At 48.0% G+C, this 18,574-nt stretch overlaps 2 protein-coding genes across 2 annotated transcripts in view; one reads left to right on the plus strand and one right to left on the minus strand.

The window, feature by feature from the left end:
- The window catches only part of LOC135811822 (uncharacterized), a 26,138-nt gene extending 14,587 nt beyond the window's left edge, over positions 1-11,551 (plus strand). Inside the window, exons 14-27 of the mRNA XM_065325071.1 lie at positions 1-333; positions 933-1,169; positions 2,069-2,285; positions 3,020-3,116; positions 3,417-3,778; positions 4,112-4,173; positions 4,643-4,719; positions 5,517-5,794; positions 6,396-6,442; positions 6,826-7,224; positions 7,986-8,144; positions 8,800-8,881; positions 9,393-9,491; positions 10,874-11,551. The exon at positions 1-333 is cut by the window's left edge and continues 10 nt beyond it. Coding sequence (XP_065181143.1) covers positions 1-333; positions 933-1,169; positions 2,069-2,285; positions 3,020-3,116; positions 3,417-3,778; positions 4,112-4,173; positions 4,643-4,719; positions 5,517-5,794; positions 6,396-6,442; positions 6,826-7,224; positions 7,986-8,144; positions 8,800-8,881; positions 9,393-9,491; positions 10,874-11,045 — 2,621 coding nt within the window. The 3' untranslated portion in view covers positions 11,046-11,551. The remainder of the gene's footprint in view (positions 334-932; positions 1,170-2,068; positions 2,286-3,019; positions 3,117-3,416; positions 3,779-4,111; positions 4,174-4,642; positions 4,720-5,516; positions 5,795-6,395; positions 6,443-6,825; positions 7,225-7,985; positions 8,145-8,799; positions 8,882-9,392; positions 9,492-10,873) is intronic.
- Positions 11,518-18,476, minus strand: LOC135811860 (probable ethanolamine kinase). The gene is made up of 7 exons (XM_065325101.1): positions 17,830-18,476; positions 16,889-17,028; positions 15,487-15,570; positions 14,537-14,629; positions 12,956-13,029; positions 12,587-12,660; positions 11,518-12,002 (listed from the first exon to the last, which is right to left on the minus strand). The coding sequence occupies exons 1-7, from the start codon at positions 18,351-18,353 to the stop codon at positions 11,930-11,932; spliced, it is 1,062 nt and encodes a 353-aa protein (XP_065181173.1). The 5' UTR covers positions 18,354-18,476; the 3' UTR covers positions 11,518-11,929.
- Positions 18,477-18,574: the final 98 nt, after the last annotated feature.

Genomic DNA, 18,574 nt, shown 5'->3' on the forward strand with positions numbered 1-18,574 from the left:
CAGCCGAGGCAGCACGTCGATCAGTTCGCCGGCACACTCTTCTCCAAAGCGAGGCGCCCACACCGGCCCAGGCAGCCGGAGCAGCAGTGGGACAACCTGCCCCGTCGTCGTCAACAGCAGCATCAGCATCATCTCTTACTGGATCCACTGTCCAGCGATCCAACGCAGACAAACAAGCAGCTGGAAGTGATGAAAAGAAGTGGTCACGCAACCGTTCTGTGCGTGTCGACAAGCGAAGATCCCCGTCCATGAACGACTCTCAGGTTCAAAGCACATCTCCGTCGCAGGAGCCGGAAGTAGACGAGGAAACAAAGCGAAAAATTGATGAAGACCGTGAGTGTGCTTGAATGTGTGTGTGTGTTTGGGGGGGGGGGGGGGGCACAGTTGCTATAAGCAGGCTGTTATGTACCCTGGCAACAACTGCTATAGAGCTTTTTCAAGGACACCTTTCCCGCCACCGCCCCAGCGATCACCCCGAGAATGGCCGAGATTGTGGTGAACACATGTCGCGTATACCACACATGGTATCAGAGACCATGTTGTGATGGTCCCTTGAGCGGTCGTCTTAGACATGTTTCACTCTACTCAGATGCCACAAACGGCAGAAAGTAGTACACCGTACACTGACAACAGTAGAGCAAGGCTGGTTTGTTGAAAGTCTGAGTTTCATGCTCAGTACAATCATCAAGAGCAACATTAGCCTGGCTCCACTGCCGTACTGTGTGAGCAGCCGTTGGGCTCACTGAAATCCGACCTACAGTACAACCCTGGACCAGTTCCGATTACATCCCTGCACTTGTCCAGGTGTACTGTATGTCCGCCAGCCGCTTTTCTACCACTTCCAGGGGCTGTAAATCCAATAGTATGCACTGTGTCTTGCAACTTTACTTGCAAGCGTTCCGATGTATGCTGTGCCTGCTGAATCCCCGCAGAGCTGATCAAGGAGTCTCGGAGTTCTGGGTTTGGCGAGCGGCCGATGCTGACGCTGAACGGCGTACACGAGCATAACCAAGAGATGGAACGGGTGAGCGCTCTCCTCGACCGACAACAGCAGGTGGACAAGGAGCACAGCGACAAGGAGAGGCGGCTTGGCTCCGTCGATCCCGACCAGCAAATCGAATCTCTCCAAGCCAAGCTGGAAGCTCTGCAGAAGGGCAAGGCTGCACAAGGTGGGCTGTTGGGTATGAAAAGCAAGAAGTACTAAAATACCGGTATTTTACTACTCCCTGATGAAAGCGCATTTGCGCAGATGCTTCAATGACTGCCTCTGCATACACTTCATGGACATGCTGCAGTCACAGTGACTTGGATTCGAAATACCTCACTGGTCGTGTTACACTTACAGTGATAAGAAACGCAAGCAGTGTTCATTTGAGTAGACACGGAATACTTCACAGCAGCAAAGCATCTACACTCACATCTCTCCTACCCGGGCGGTATGGGACCAGGCATTGCCCATAACTTTGAAATGTCCATAGGTCCGAATCATATACATTCCAATGGGGGAGGGCCAGGTATCTGGCATATGTTGTCACCACTTCCACAAAAATTGGCAAAATAGTAGTAATATTTCCACTAAAACTCGCCCACAGGGTGCCCGGTAGACCGAGGTACCCGGAACTAAATAATTTAATTCGAGGTCCGGATAAGAGAGATGTGAGTGTAAACGTAGATCAGACTTCTACCTCAGGCGCACCGTGTATAAACACTCTACACAGCAACCGGATTTTGGTTTTTGATACCGGAATCAAGCTCATTTTATTTGAGGGTCCCTGGTTAGAATCCTGGTGGTGACAGTCAATGTGTTCTTCAGATTTTTCCCGTTTGCAAACTTTCCCTCAAACTGATGAGTTATATTTTTACAATCATTTGTCTCGTACACTTCAATTTCTACTGACAGGCAGGTCCCAGTAAGGCGCATCGCCTTAATGTTAACATGTAGATCAGACTTCCACTCCTGGTGTACCGTGTATACTCTAAATACTCTATATTGCCACTGGATTTTGGCTCTTGATACCGGAGTCAATTTCTTTCTACGTTCATTTGTCTCGTGTATCTCGCCTTTCAGGTCCCAGTAAGGCTCATCGCCCTCTGCCCGTCGACATCAGCCGTCTCCTGCCGGCCACTCTCAGCACGGACGGTGGTGCCACGGCAACGGGCGGCAGTGGCAGTGCATCGGTGACCACGGGCCGAGCGTTGCCCATCACCAACCCGGCGCGCCTGAAGAGCGTTCTCATGCAGTCCAAGCAGAGCAAGGACGCGTCGCACAAGAGCTACAGTCGAATGTAAGACACGCTTCGGGCTATACCCGGACCAAAATCATGTGCAGCACATGTACTGTAGTGTCGCGTATAAAAGCATGACCTGTATAGAAGCATGACCTGTATAGAAGCATGCCCTGTATAAAAGCATGACCTGTATCGAAGCATGACCTGTGTAGAAGCATGACCTGTATAGAAGCATGACCTGTATAGAAGCATGACCTGTATAGAAGCCTGACTCGAATAGAAGCAGGACTCGAATAGAAGCCAATTTTTTTGAAGCGCGTCTTGATGCAGAAGCATGGTTTGAATAGAAGCCGCTCGCTGCAAAGTACATGATGATTGTGCACGTACATGCGTGGCAGTATGCACTGCAGCGCATACTGATGATGTTCACGTAGAAGCATGTTTTGAATGGAAGCATAACTTGAATACTAGTAGAAGCATGGTTTGAACCCCGGCTTATACGGCCGTAAACACCTGCTTTTATACGCGACATTACGGTATGTAACTGCTCCAGGCCGGTGTGCCTGCGTGTGTGCTCCCTATCCTAAGGTCCTTATAATGTGCAGGACTTTGTAACACAGTGCTGTTCTTTTAAAAGGTCTTGGTGGGAGCGGAAGTATCTTTTTGCTTGTTCGACAATGCTTTGGTCCGAATGGCCGTTCTGTTCTCCTTTATTATGTGAACGGCGACTGCACGCCCATTGGTTAGCTGACTCGTGATTGGTGTGCTATGCTCTTCATGTTGGTCTACAGGATGGATTTCATCTCGCTGTCTGGAACTCTGTTGCGCAACACCGGTGGCAAGTGGCACCTGGAGACCGGCTCGAGTTATCACAGTGAAATGAATGAGGTAGGCGCGAGCTAATCTCTCTTGCTGATGAGTCATGACTCGTGACTCATGTTTGCTAAAAAGGCAAATGGCCGTGCAGGGGGCATGTATTTGCCAACATGCAGTACCTACTTCAGTAGTAAATTTTCCTCTGTTAGCTTCGTGGGTAGGGAGGTGATAGACTTCGCTAACTTGCGGGATATGTGGTGTCCTTCCCACATAGACCATGTACTTTCTGCTAATCTCCCCTTTCAGGGTTTTTTCTGAATCATGTGTTGACAGAAGTATGGGTACACCTTTTTGCACTGCTCCTCCGTCCAGGATACAGAAGACCACGTAGAAGTCTTCAAGATCCCCGGCGGCATCAGAGCGGCGTACAACCACACACAGAAGTGCTGGTGTGTGCGTCCAACGGCAACCACTACTAGCAGCGCTGGCCAGGGACCGCCGGTAGTTGCACAGCCGGTGCCGATAGTGGCAATGCCCGTCAGCAGCGACTCCAGCCTGTCAGCGACACCAGTGGAGGCCATCCCGGTCGGCAAAACACGCTCGGACAGCGCTGGCGTTGTGAAGGCGTTTGGGCCAGCGCCGGTGTTCGGAAAATCAACCGGCAGCGGTCCGCCGGTGACGGCTCAGCCGGTCGCCATGCCAACCAAAGCCGCTCAGACCACCGTGGAAGCAAGGTATGACCATTGGAGTTACAACATGACTGTATGCGTGTATGTGCGGCGACATTGGCTGTCTCCATTGACTCTGTAGGCTCAATTGACTAATACAGCTGTGGCATATAGACCACATGACCATACGGGACAGCCACGTTGGTTCCAACTCCCCTCAACTCCTGGGTCTATGGGTTACACATTGGCCGTGCTGGGTCCACTGTCCACATGCCATGATCGCGTTCTACACAGCGTTAGTCTTTTGACAAACATGTTAGACCACTCTATTGTCTGCGTGGAGAATCTCCTGAATTGTGTTCTCTGCTGTGTGTTTCTTACTGAATGTATGAACTACAGGCGACACACCGCTGCTACGCCAAGTAATGAGACTACAGTCAACACATATGCAATGAAAGAGAGTAAGTTGATCCGGTGCCGCGACCAGCTGTGCACGTGTACTCACTATACACGGCAGTAGCCCTGGTGGCAGAGTAGCTCTGTGCTTGCAATCACGCCGTTGCCATCTGCCTTAATGTCGGATATATGTGGTATACAAGGTAAACGTAAAAGCCGGAAAAACGAGGAAAGTTGATGCAAGCAGATGAGAGAAAAATGAATTTAGACACAAGTACAACCAAACAGAAGGGACACGTACTGTTGAAGACGGATAGGGTCCTGCAAGCTTATGCACAGATCACGACTCACGAGTAAAGTCAGACGGATGCGATTGCTGGCGAAGATCTGCTCCGAACGCATTGAACGAAAGTGCTGCTCTGTGAGAAAAAAGATGTATCGCCTGCGTGAGAATTATGCTCAATGATAGTATTGATGTTTCACTGATATCATTTCTACTGTTGCCGTATCCGAATGTTGCACACATGCATGCAGGACTGGTCAAGGGTGCGCTGGGCTCGACAGAGCAATTGCTGGCACACTTCAGCAGCACCCGGGAAGCGGACAAAAAGGTAAGCGTTGAAGAGCATTGGGCGTGTGCATGTGAATTGGACAGTTAATGGCAAGCACTGGTAGAGGCGACGGTTCGATACCGGAACGGCTTGACAGCCAAATGTGTATAGACCCAACCGATCATCAGCGTTGATTGTTCACTCGAAATATGTTTGTGGAAGGAAACTGGCATGTTGAAGTTTGCTCTGAGGCCAGAGTCAATCGAACTGAGCCACTCCTTTGTGTTGACCCATTGCCTCGAAGTTGCCCAATTTTTCGCTTCAAATCAGAGGTGGCTCCAAACCGGACATGTTTTAGAGTGCACGTCAAATTCACTCTGGGTCTGAAATTAGGTAATTGCTATCGCTCCACGACGGCCAGTACAGAGTAACAATAAGCCTTGTGTGTGCTTCCATTAGTTTTGATTGGTATGCGGTGCTTTATTGGCGAGAGGCAAGCCGCTGTTTACCTGCGACAAGAAGTTGATTTTTCGAAAGTCGTAAAACTCAAGTCGCAGTGGGAAGCAACACGTCAAAAACTCAAATGCTTGGTATGGCGCTTCTGGTCATCGCAGAGCCATGGAATTTTGGCGCTGAGTAAAACACATCGTAGTCTCACTGTGACATACGTTTTCTAATCAAAATACCAAGAGAGAAAGTGAATATTGAGACCGTTCCGGTTTGCAACCTATGTCCTATTTGAAACCGTCGCCTCTACATGGCCATTAGACTCATTAGTACTTGGGGGTACACCTATCATGTGTGTGTGTGTGTGTGTGTGTGTGTGCTCGTGTGTGTGTTCGTGTGTCCGTGCACAGCACATTCTTGGAGACGATGGGCGCACACCGAGTATTGGGCACTTTGTACGCGGCACGTTCTGCACATCGATAGCCTCTGTCATGTCCAACGGTCTCCGGCCGACCAGACTTGGCGGCTTCATTGTGAATTCGCTGTGGGATGTGGTGGTGGCTGCCTCCAACGCTGGCTCTAGTCTTGTGTCGCAGCCGGCTCAGGATGCCGTCGAGGACATTAAGGCACACCCGGCTATGATTGACAGCAACATGAAGTACAGGACATTCCTCTGCCTGGCTCTCACGTAAGGATGCTCTGCAGAGTCCCTCCTCCCGCTGCAGATGCCAGGGAAATCCCCCACAAATCCCTGTTCCTTCGCCTGGCTCTTACGTAAGAATGTTCTACAAGGTTCCCTCGGGCTGCAGATGCCAGGGAAATCCTCTGCGAATCCCTGTTCCTCTGCCTTGCTCTCACGTAAAAACACTGACACAAGTGCCAACCCAATTAAACTATTGCATCTTGCTACCCTTGCCCCAGATCATGAGTTCTCACTTGATTCTGTGGCACAGCACGGTTTAAAAAATCTTGCCGTTACCGGGCAGGAATCGGAACCTGGTAGCCTCTGTTTCTCAATCCTGGCCTTAGGCCATCCAACTACATGCACTGGTAGCAGCCTGTCAGCATAGATAACTAGACTGAAGTGCAAAGCCAAGTGTAAAACCTCACAAAGTAAACAATATCATTCAATGATGACTGTGCTTGGCATGGACCCGTGTGATCAGCTTATGCTAGACCTTACACCTAGCAAGAAGAGGAGGCGATCGATCAGCCTGCAGTTAACAATGGTGATCACTGAATCGAATTGTGCATCATCCTGCTATCCACTGTTTTATGTGTGCTTTCAGGCATTCCTTCCTGGAGCCATGGCTGGACCATTTGCGGCAGCAAGATGGTAAGAGAGGAGCGCCATTTGATGACATAATGATCAGACGTCCGATCCTTGCATGTGCTACTACAGTAGGGAAATAACTATATGTGTACTTCGAAGTCAGTACTGTGCATTGCACACATGCATGCGCATAGCACCGCCATTGGAGGTGGTCCGGCCGGAGGGGGGGGGGGGGGGGGGGGTCCCGGGGGTGTCCCACGGGAAATTTTGAAATTAGGGTGCAAATCCTGCATTCTGGGCACTTTCGGCATTGTGTTAAAAAAAAAGGGGTCCGGCCGACTGGCTGCTACGCCCCTGACGTGTAGGTATATGCGCAGGTGTTGCAGGTTTTACTCGGGTCCGCAACAAATTAATTGTCTTCCTCCTCGGTCTTGTCACCTCTGCAGATGTTCTACGCAAGTACTACTTTGCTGATTCGTTCCTGTCGCTAGCCAGAGGCCAGTGTGCTGGACTCTACGACACACTTCTCCTCACCATCCAGCCACTTGCCGAGCTGCCGTTCAAGCTGCACATCGCGTTCGAGGCTCAGCACCTGCACGCTGCCAACGAGGCGAAGCGGCAAGAAAACCGTCAGAAGCAGGAAGAGCAGCACCGCCAGCCGCACACTACCACCACCACCACCACCGCTGCCACATTGGACGTGCCAGACGGAGGCAAGGATTCCTCCGGCAGTCCGCGTCAGTCCTCTTCCCCGGTTCCCTTCACGGCCACTGCCTTTGTGAACGGTGGCAGCATTGGCAAGCGCGGTGCCTCGCCATCGGTTGCAGCGACATCCTCCATGAACGGTATGGCTGATAGACAGGCGGCGGTGTGTGTGTGTGGGGGGGGGGGGCTGGCTGGAGGAGGATCGTATTTTCCAGAATAAAAAACACACCGGAGTAAAAACCGCAACCAGATTTTTTGTCACAAAATACAGACATCTACCAAGTATATTACCGTTCATTATTTATTATTTATTATTAGTACGAGCCGATGCACTGACGTTTTCGGAGTAGACTATGAGTGTTTAAAAAAGTGCGGCTTACACTCGGGAAAATACGATGATTACCACTGGCCACACGTGCGTAGTTATCCACTTCTCTCTCAGCAGCAGGGAATGTTTGAAGCAGGAAAAGCGCATTACGCAATGTTCCACTGTGCATTATCAGGAAGTGCAAGTGCGGTTCCACTTTGCGTGTACCCTGTAGAGGAACGGATTTTTACAGGCGACGCTCATTTTTATCGGACGTTTCGTCAGCACCTGCTTTCAGTTACCCAGTGAGCCGGAGGACTATTGAGCTAACACCTGCTTACATTGTGGGCAGGTTCAAAACCCAGTGGACTAAACTGGTAGCCCACTGCAAAGCAATCCATGGCCAAAGCACACACTTGGACACGAAGTGCAGTACGAGTGACGAGTGTGGGGTGTTGAAAAAAGAGGTCCGTAAAAGCAACTCTTGTAGTGCCCTTTTGTATCTTTCTTTTTCTCTATCCGGAACCAATCAATTGTGCAACGGGTAGGAAGGAGAGTGTAACAACACACTGTATTTTGTAACAATTTTTTCAGGTTCAATGGAGGCACCGCCAAGCTCGTCTGCAGAATCCAATCACGTGGATGGCACCAGCTCCGCACCTGCGTCGAGCTTCTCCAACAAGATGCTGAGCCGCTTCAAGCAAGCCGTGGCCAGCATTCAAACCAGCGAATACGAAGCTGGTGCCGAAAACGGTAGGTTGCAATGCTACCATGGCCATGTTTGGCAGACGGGGAACTATGACTGCTGGAGGGATTTGAAAACTGGGGTATTTTGTACACAATGCGGTGCGCAGGACAAACAGTACGCCTGCATGCACTTCCACGTATTTAACTGTATGCAGTACACGTATTTAACTGTATGCAGTACGTAGCCAACCACTGGACATCATTCCGACGCAAGAAGTACGGAAAACCACACGACTCTCCGAGTATGTCTGCCTCCTAAAAATTCAAACAGGGCGTTCACTAGCAACTGGTCTATTCGACGCCGCACATGCTCATACTCCAACCTATGTCACACCTATGCTCCTACATGCATAGGTGTGACATGTGCCTCACAGAAAGAAGAGAAAAAAACCTCTTTATCAGCAACCCAGACAAGGCAAGATCACCCCACAAGCATTCTGAGCCTGTCTCGAAACACAGCCATGGGTCGAAATACTACCTCTCAAACTTTTAAAAGAGCCTTCGCTCACCAGCATGTAACGATATACACACAGAATACAGTGTACGAAGGCAAGAATACATTCACCACAGGCCAACTAGCCCACCCAGTACAAGTCGTACTAACTGCAGCATCTGTCTACAAACTGTTGTGTGGTTGTATTTCCCAATCTTGTACTCTCAGACTGGGCGGACTCGGCCAATGATCACGATGAGTCTAGTGCGGTGACGTTGGATTCTCTGAAGCAACGTTTCACAGCAGTCCGGTAAGAAATACTAAGAGCACCAATGCACATTGCACGATGTTGAACGGTCGAAACAGTCGAACTCCTGCTTGTAATACGGAACAAACCGCCCCTCTTTGGCCCGTTCTCACAGTTACACGCTGCTTAGTTTCGCAATGCCATGCCATTTTTTCTGAGGGGAGGGGGGGGGGCACCACTGACAAAACCTTTTTTAAATACTAGTAAGAGCCACCCGACACGCAGTAGCAAGCAGGGTAGATAGTACTAAATTCATATGATCACTTCAGATTTGTGGATATCTGAAGCACGATGCACTGTAGCTGCTTCAGACCAAAGCCATTTCCAAGTCACAGTCCACATGGAACAGCGAAAAGGAAATTGTCTCCTGAGTTGGCTTGCGGAGTCGTACCGGGAAGTCTCAAGAAAAAAATACTGCCATCGTCAAAGTTAGTCTTGGTTATAACTTTAACGACACATGTACCTGTATAGTCCCTAATCATTCGCGGTTTTCCTTGGGTTGTGAATGCAACAGGGAGAAGTCCAAGCAGGCCATTGTTGGCCTGAAGATGAAGCTGTCGGAGCCTGAAGAACATGCTCAGATGGATAACGAACAACCAGCAGCAGAGGCATGGTAGGGGATTGATACTTGTACTCATTATCAGGATGAAGATTATGTCATTGTCATTCTACTGCGATGACCACGGTGATGGTGACGAGAACATCATTGTACTGTGATGACCCGTTTGACCAGAATGATTATGATGTCATTGTACTGAAGTACCGTGGTGACCACTGAGTCCAGAGTGATGATGACATCATAGTACTGTTGAGAGAGGCACGCCAAGTCGCCAACTGCCCGCGATATGCATGCAGTGCGTATTCAGACTTGCACCCCAGTGCAAGGTGGTGTATTGCCGTCACTCATAGCACTTGTAGGCGCAGGGCAATGCTATAGGGTATTCTCATGGCCACATGCACTTTTAAAATACATCGTTGGGTTGCAATGAAGCCGAGACCCTATGGTCGGTCAAGCTGCCCCTGCCTCTCCCCCACTCCTGCCATTCCATATGTCTCATCGCTGCCTTGCTGCTTTGTGCCATCAAATGGTGTGTGTTTTTTTGTAGTGTTTAAACCGAACACGGATTCTTCGAACGAATAATCTATTGAATAATTTCGCCCTCCATCGAATGAATAATCTATATTCTATCGTACGCATGATGGCATTTTTCAACACTTTTTCAGCACTTTTTAAGTAGTTTTTTAAATATATTTTTTGCTGATTATTGGGTTTTGTTATGTGGAGGTGCAAAACCGGTTAACATGTACCGCCAAGAGTACATACCCCCCCAGAGTACCCGAGTGTGCAACGCCTGATCCAGCTCTGCATATCGCATAGGGTCTTGGTCGATCTTCACTGCATCCATGTTTCCCTCGTATGGAAAGAACAGAAGTATTACTAGATACCGATAGGTGATTAAAACTTAGAGGAAAAGAGATTGAGAAGAAATACTGCGAGCAGATCTACGCCGTGCAAATATCAGTAGGGTCAGCACTGAGCTGAGCATAGATCGTTTTTTTTTTTTTTTTTTTTTTTTTTTTTTTTTTTTTTTTTTTTTTCGATTTCTGATAATTTCTACGACTATTCGATTATTCTAAATTATTCGATTATTCGTTTCAACACTAGTTTTTTGTAAAGAAAAAAAAATCTGGCCAGAAGAAGTACTTTGAAAGGAGAACCATACATGTACTACTGGTACACAAGAGAGAGATTGGAAGCTGTGTCGCAACTCTGAGTTTCACATAATTATTACTACGATCATCAGGCAACTGACGGCTCCAAAACGGGCAGCCTGAACATACGGGGGAGCAAGGTGAGAAATACTGAGGGGAATCATAGTGTACGAGTCAGGTGCAGGCGAGAAGTTGCTAAGTCTTACTGTACTACTGGTATAGAGAATTTCTGTATCAGCAAGCATTTGTCCTCCTGTCTGTGTGCCCACAATGTTGGTATAGGATTGTCGAGGCACTATACACAAACATGACGGATGCAACGGACGAGCTGGAGTTCGACGCCGGTGCCCGGCTGGAGGTCATCGAGCAGGTGAATGATGACTGGCTGGTCTGCAGGCTGGGCGATCGCGAGGGTCTGGTGGCGACGAACTACGTCACCGACGTCCCAGGCTGATCGTGTGTTTCTGTTCGAACGCTAGCTGAAGTTGATAAGATGTAGGCTTGCGTGTCACTTTGCCATACTGCTATTCGGCCTGCTGACCTTATGTAGGCTTGCATGTCATTGTCCCATATACTGCTGTTCCTGCTGACCTTTTCTGCCAGATAACTATTTGATACAATTACAGAGACTGCCTGTACACAATCACTAGTTGCAAAGTATTTATAGGAAAGGAGACTAAGAGTGCACTAAGCAATTGCATATACATGTACACTCAGCTGAACACGAGGTGATGCGATAACACCTCCCAACCTTCCATTCAATACCAATTCCGATAACCTCTTCTATGACACATTTTCGACAGGAAGGATTTCATCAAAGCATACTATTTTAATCTTCATGCTGCCTTTCACAGCAGTTTTTTTGGTCAAATTTTACTTCCAAGCAGAGTTTCAAGTTTTAAAATTTCCATTTTCAAAAATTGGTCTTTTTACACAGCCATCTAATTATCACTTTAAAAAGCAAGCAAGTATTGACAGTATAACTGATAAGCATGAGTGTCACAAGTCTAAACGCTTTTTTCATAATATTATTTTAATACTAGCCCAGCAAAGCAATGAATGTGGAGTTTTTTTTATAAATAAAAGTAACTCTGAGTTTCATAGCGAAGAAGAATAAATACTGGTAGCAGTAGTTGCCAGCAAGCCTGTTGGAATGTGAGAGGTGTATTTCGTGAAGATTGCATTGCATTCATACACATGAGAATCTACAAACTTTTTTTCGGATTCCTCAACTAGTGAATAGTTTTGTTTGAAGTAAATTGAAAAAAAAATTGAACAAGGTTTCATTTCTAAGCCAATTTGCTGGCTGGGATGTTTCATGACTAAATGATTCGTCGCTCAGGGAGACGTGGACAAGGACAGAAACTCGTCTTTGCGTCTGAGATACTCGTCAAACCGTGTATGCGCGTAGCTGCAGGAACAGTTGAGGGGAGCACGCCAGAAAAGAGGGAGAGCACTGCGCTTAGCATTGCCGCTGCTGCCAGAAAATGACTGCTGCTCCGCGTCGCAAGCAAATCCCAAGTCGCCCCGCATCCTAGTTACATGTACGTTGTATGGTGGTACCAGGTACAACGTAAAATCCAGCTCCTGTGGACTCGTGCAGTGTAAGTGCTCGCACAGGCTGCATGGTGAGTAGCATGCACACCAAGGCATGCACGTCTGTGCTGGCACTAAGGCACGCAGAAACAGGGGCTGGATTCCAGAGCCTGGATTTCACTTGCCACAGCTACCCATCGTGCAGGAACGGTTAGTAGTAGCAGTACAGCAGGGTTGGCATGATTGCAGGCCGGTACAGCTGAGTGAGCGATGCCTGCCATCCAGTCTGACATCAATAATGTACATCTAGTAAAAAAAAGTACCACCCCCTCCTACAACCACACCTGCTGACACACGCACGCACACACACACATACGTGCGCGCACGCATGGACACACACACACACACAAACTTGCGTCGAGTGTCAAGCATGCTAACCAGCAGCCACAGTGCACTTACCCAATGTAATCAAAGTCGATTTCGGAGTAGACCGCCTGGATGACGGCCCAGATGCCCCAGAACATGTGCGATGCCTGCAAAAGACGCCGCAAATGCACACGGGATCGTAAGAAGCAGAAAACAAGTTGAAGCGAACGGCAGTGAATCACCAGGACTCGTCACACATAGTCACATACTAAATTTGCGGACATAACTGTTTCGTCCTTTGTGCACTCTACGTGGCAGATACCTAAGCCTAGCCCAGATCATGTTTATTTTAGCGAGGCACCACTTCATGTACATGCAATAGCAATACGGAATGAGATGCTCCCGATGCCACGCACAGATGCAAAAAAAGACTTCCAGGCACAAAACCAACAGATGACTTACCAGTGTGAATTGATTAACTTCGACGTACATCCGCTCCACGTCGGCTGTAGGTATCGTAACGGGTGCCTCGCCACCTTTGTACAAATAAAACAGCCGCAAAGAATGTCAATACTGCAAAAGCCATTATTCTAACGAGGCGCATATATAACGATTTCCCAAAATTGACTAGTTTACGTGTAGCAAAGGAAACGATTCTCACTCATTCTCAACGCTCAATAGGACAGTATATGTATCAATTTCTGTACAACAATTTCTATTTTAACGACAGATTTCTCTTCGTTAACTCGTAAGAGTTAGCACTTCGTTATATTATGGCTTTTACAGTATCGTAAATCACTGGCAATCGCCCACCACGGGTATTACAACGAGTATTATCTACTAGCCGGGCTTGCATGTACAGGTTTAAAGGGGAAGTATACCCTAAAATCAAATTTTCACCAGTTGTAGTCTTCGGGGTGCTGAGTCGAATGGTCTTGGTCCGAGGAAGCTGAGACGCTCCCTTCCTCCTTTATTCCCAATCGAACTCGCGCACTTCCACCGAAACTGGGTGACTGCGCCCTACTACTACTACTAACTAACTAGATGGGGATTTGTACGGAAAAAGTCACTAAAAACGCCGTTTCGTTCTTATAAAAGCGCGGATGACCGCTTGGTCCATATGTTGTAGTCTTTTGGCCGCTGAGTCGACTGGTTTTGGTCCGAAAAGGCTGCGATGCAGCATTCGGCCCTTATTCCCAATCGAAAACGGTTGAGTAAGCGGTCACGTGCTCATTTACAGCCTGTTTGGGCCCGTTGATGTCACTCGAGTTGAACCTTTGAACCAGGGAGTCGTAAAAGCCTCTTACGACTCCCTGCTTTGAACCTTTGAGTTGAATCTTGATGTGAAAATTGTACTCTGCAGGCACGGTGACCAGGCGACTGGTGTACGGATGAGCACGTGACCGCTCACTCAACCGTGTTCGATTGGGAATAAGGGCCGAACGCTGCATCACAGCCTTTTCGGACCAAAACCAGTCGACTCAGCGGCCACAAGACTACAACATATGGACCAATCGTGGTCATCCGTGCTTTTATAAGAACGAAACGGCGTTTTTAGTGACTTTTCCGTACAAATCCCTATCTAGTAGGGCGCAGTCACCCAGTTTCGGTGGAAGTGCGTGAGTTCGATTGGGAATAAAGGAGGAAGGGAGCGTCTCAGCGTCCTCGGACCAAGGCCATTTGACTCAGCACCCCGAAGACTACAACTGGTGAAAATTTGATTTTAGGGTATACTTCCCCTTTAAGGCGTCGGGGGATTTTGGATCGGTGTCCACTGATGAGGTTTGTCTTGTAGCCAACGTCGTACTAACGAGGGTAGACCTGTATGGTGTCCACCATCTCTGCCCAATACATCTACACACACGACATCAGGTTGAAACGAATGTGTCAAAGGTTTGAAGAACCCTCGTTTTCATTTGAAACAAACCTTCGTTTTCAATTCAAACAAAGGCCAACACACGATTTCTTCATGCATGCATGCACTGATCTGCCCTGTAGAACATCATACGCACAAGCAGACCGCATTGCACAATGGACTTGCACCTTTTAGCCGTGCAGTCTCCTCTAGATAGAGCCGAATAAAGTCCAGCTGGTGCTCTCTGCCAGGATAGTGCTTGTAATCCACATTCTCCGTTCCTGTTGAAATCAGCACGAACGCACACACACACACGCACACACACGTGCACGCACACACACACACACACACACACACGCACACGCACACGCACACACACACACACAAACTAGCAACATAGCCAAGGGAGAAACCAGCAATGCTTTTCCAAAAAAAACACGTTCTTCCATTTGCAGAACGGAACTGAGTGAACAGCTGGAGCTAGGATCTGAGAACCTGTTGAGGCATACTTCATCAGCTTCTTGGCCTTTTGCTTGCGCCAGGGGTTCTACAGACTTCGTAAGTATGTTGTTCCTTCTTAGACCTCCCTTACAAGCACCCGTTTCTGATTATTTTTCAAGTACGGATTCTGCAAGTCGAACCTTGGTACTGGGATGGGCCGAACAAGACCTGCTACAGACACCTCGACACCACCAGCCAAGCACAGTAGACCTGACGGCGACCAAGCTCCAACAAGTTTACCGACTAACTGCCAACTAGTCATCCCACGACTGCTCTTTTTGTTAGAGCACTCCGAGCACTCAGTACGCAGGTTTATAGCACAACAATTATACTGAGTGGCCAGGTTTATAGCACAACAATTATACTGAGTGGCCAGGTTTATAGCACAACAATTATACTGAGTGGCCAGGTTTATAGCACAATATACTGAGTTGAACTCGGATGGTGAGCCAATATAGTTATGGTAAAAAAAGGTCAGTTTGGCAGTTTTGTGCCATTTTGTCGCACTCGCTGACTGTATAAGATCTGGTTACGTTGGTGGACAGTTAGTCATAACTCGTAACATTTTGTCCTTCTCCTTCTTTTACAATAATCCTGAGTGGCCAGGTTTATAGCATTAGCAAAAGGCTAGACTCACCGGGATATTCACAGAAGTGATTAGCGATGTCGTAAGATCGGTAGTTGAGACCACCGTACTCGAAGTCGATGAAGGCAACGGAATCTGCAGTAATTCAAATCATAGAACGCAAGAGCCAAGTTCAAAGATGGATAGTACAGCTTGTCTCTACCTGGTAAGCACTGATTATCTGCATTCAAACAGGGCTAGCCATAGAGAATATTCAACTGCATCATTAACCCTTTATTGGCCGATTATAAAACAAACAAGCCCACGCAATCGCCAAACCAGTACCTAAATTGGACGAAGCTTTAGTTTGCATTGGACAAATTCCACGATCTTGGGCATCCTGGAAAGGCCTTGGCGAGAGGAGCGCAATGAGCGTACACTCGACTCCACGGGATGCACTGGCCCAGCGCTGCAAGCCAGGGAAGGCCCACCAGCGCTGGGCCCACGCTCGAGATCTATCTCTATCCACCATTTCACTCCTGTTGCTCGTATCAAACTCAACATTTTTCGTAGAGACTCCCGGGAACCTGCTTTTGAAGTTGAATCGGTGTAGTCTTGTCAACAGGTGACGTAAGCAGGGAAAATCCCAGCCGTTGACCCACGCATCGCGCTCTGAGCGCAAATTTCCCGGGACCAACATTACGAGTGCTATAACTCAAGAACCGCTCTTTGCATCGCTTTACAAATTGTTCGAGGCGACAGCTGAGAGTTTTCTCTTCGACCTACATATTTCGATCTCTCCGAAAGACCGAGATTTGACCAAGTTACGATAATTTCAAAATGCCTACCCCATCGAACATCGGTGTTCGATCAATGTATAGGCCAGCCAATAAAGGGTTAATTGAGGTGCTTTGTATTGAGTAACATCACAAATTCACACACGAGCTTGCCATTCAATATACAGCACGCATAATGGCATCACACAAAATTAATAAGAATGCATAATGAAATCTAACCAATCACCATGCGCAATGACATCATACAAATAAGCATGCACAGTGACATCATTCGCCTGACCCCTATAGTGAAATCGACTACCATAGGCACATACGCTCTTGGTGATTTCACCAAGATGGTCAAGAAGCGGGGAGTTTCCTCGCAGTGATAAAGTTCACTGTGCTCCTCTCCAATCGCCCGCCTTGCTACCTGTATAAACATTTATCGCTCTAATAACGAACTACTGTTGCGGACATTGAAATCCGTTGGGAAGTCGAGCGGCCACGGGGCGCTGGCCTTGCAGCCGTGAGCACTGCTGGTTCATTTTTACAGTGTGTATGTGAACTACGGTGCGTGTACTCGGTAAAGCAGTAAGGCCGACTGCCCCGGTCATCCCATCGGATTTCAATGTCCACGACGGTAGTAAGCAGTAGATCTAGTCATGGATGCTCAAAAGCTAAATCCTGCATGTTCTCACCATCTGTACGGTTGTGTATGACATTGCCTAGCAGCAAGTCGTTGTGGCAGAAGACCACCGGCACTCGCAGTTGTAGCAGCCGCTCCTTGAGCAAGCCCAGTTCTCGCTCAATATCGACTTTAGCACACAGCTCAAGATACCTGGGAGGAAGTGCGGGAAAGAAGAGAGAGAGAGAGAGAGAGAGAGAGAGAGAGAGAGAGAGAGAGAGAGAGAGAGAGAGAGAGAGAGAGCTGCATGGACATTTCAAGTCGTCGGCAACTGGCTTAATTCCCCACAGGCACTGAACGACAGTGCAGTGTGAAGTGACACGGTCTGGAGAGTGAGCATTGCGATGAAGGCTGAGCTTGACTGCTCGCATGTACGAAAGGTCCCATCATTGACCGGTCAGACTAGAGACTCCCGTGTAAGTGTATGTCTACAGAACAATGCCTATGCGCCTAGACTATGCTGCGCTCTATATACATGTACCAAGAGTACATGAAAACCAGAGTGTGCAGCTCGGATGGGTGGCTGTCACGGCGGAATTCCGTGATTACATCATTTTAGTGATGTAGTGCGTACAAGCAGGATTCAAGCTGGTCTCTTTCTGCACAACTGCAGCTCAGTTGTACGCACTACGCCATTCCCCGCCTCAGATCTGCACCAAATTTGATGTTCACGGAATTCCGCCGTGACAGACACCCATAGGCATAGCAGAAAAGGTCCCAAGCTGCACACTCTGGTTTTCATGTACTCTTGCATGATTGTACTTACAGTGAAACCTGTCAAGGCGACCACCTGTCCTACAAAACCACTGGAACCAGAATCAAGGGGTGCTATTTCCAGTCAAACGACCCAGAGACCACCTGGTAACAAAGACCACGTTTTGAAGGTCCCTTGAGTAGTCGTCTCAGACAGGTTTCACTGTATATGAATTTTAAATTGATGTAAGTAGCATGTACCGTTTCTGCTTGTTATCGTCCAAGCCACCGTCAGTGGGTAGGAGTTTCAGCCAGGATTCCATTGTATTGAATAGAACGGGCTCTTCGCCATCACCAAGTCCAGCCACTGAGTGAAATTTGACCATAGCTTTGACGACAAGAGGCACAACGCTTGGATCTCGCACAGATGATAAACTGACTGGCTGGCCAGGAACGAACCCATAGCAAATACCATTCTCGAATGTGCAATATAATGGTGGGGAGCAGCCTTTCTGTTCCAGCATGCGAATCGTTCTGATTTCTCGTTCCCGGTCAATAATCAGCTCAGTGTTGTTGCCATGCACTCGCACCAGTAGCATTTCCTTCTCATCGTCACCCTTCCTTTTTACACCCACCAGCACATTCGTTATGCCATCCGTGAAGGTTTTCGTGACCAGTTCTAATCCAGGCTTGCACCAGTCAGGCTTGATTCGTTTCACAAGATCCACAGCGCCTTCAGCAGCCCTGGTCCGATCCACCTTGACGGATAAGTTAGGGCAGGCCATTCTACCTTCTACTCTTCAAAGATAAGTATTTAGTCTACTTATGCCATTAATTAGCACTGTCATGTCAATATCAAGAGCTTATGTGCTCTTACAAGTAACATACGTACTATTGGTACTCGTCGCGACGTCGAGAGATTTTTTGAAAAATCTTTTCCATTTCAAAATTTTACAAGAAAAAAACTGCACTGCATTGCATCATGCATCGATATCGCGACATCGAT

The sequence above is a fragment of the Sycon ciliatum genome, chromosome 1 (genome assembly GCF_964019385.1).
Source record: "Sycon ciliatum chromosome 1, ocSycCili1.1, whole genome shotgun sequence".
Lineage (NCBI taxonomy): Eukaryota > Metazoa > Porifera > Calcarea > Leucosolenida > Sycettidae > Sycon > Sycon ciliatum.

Excerpts from the sequence above, each read along its gene's own strand:
- LOC135811860 (XM_065325101.1), bottom strand. The coding sequence starts at position 18,353 with ATGGCCTGCCCTAACTTATCCGTCAAGGTGGATCGGACCAGGGCTGCT. Across the intron at positions 14,630-15,486 it reads TCACTTCTGTGAATATCCCG|GAACGGAGAATGTGGATTAC; the intron begins GTGAGTCTAGCC and ends TGATTTCAACAG. Across the intron at positions 13,030-14,536 it reads GGAGACTGCACGGCTAAAAG|GTGGCGAGGCACCCGTTACG; the intron begins GTGCAAGTCCAT and ends ATTTGTACAAAG.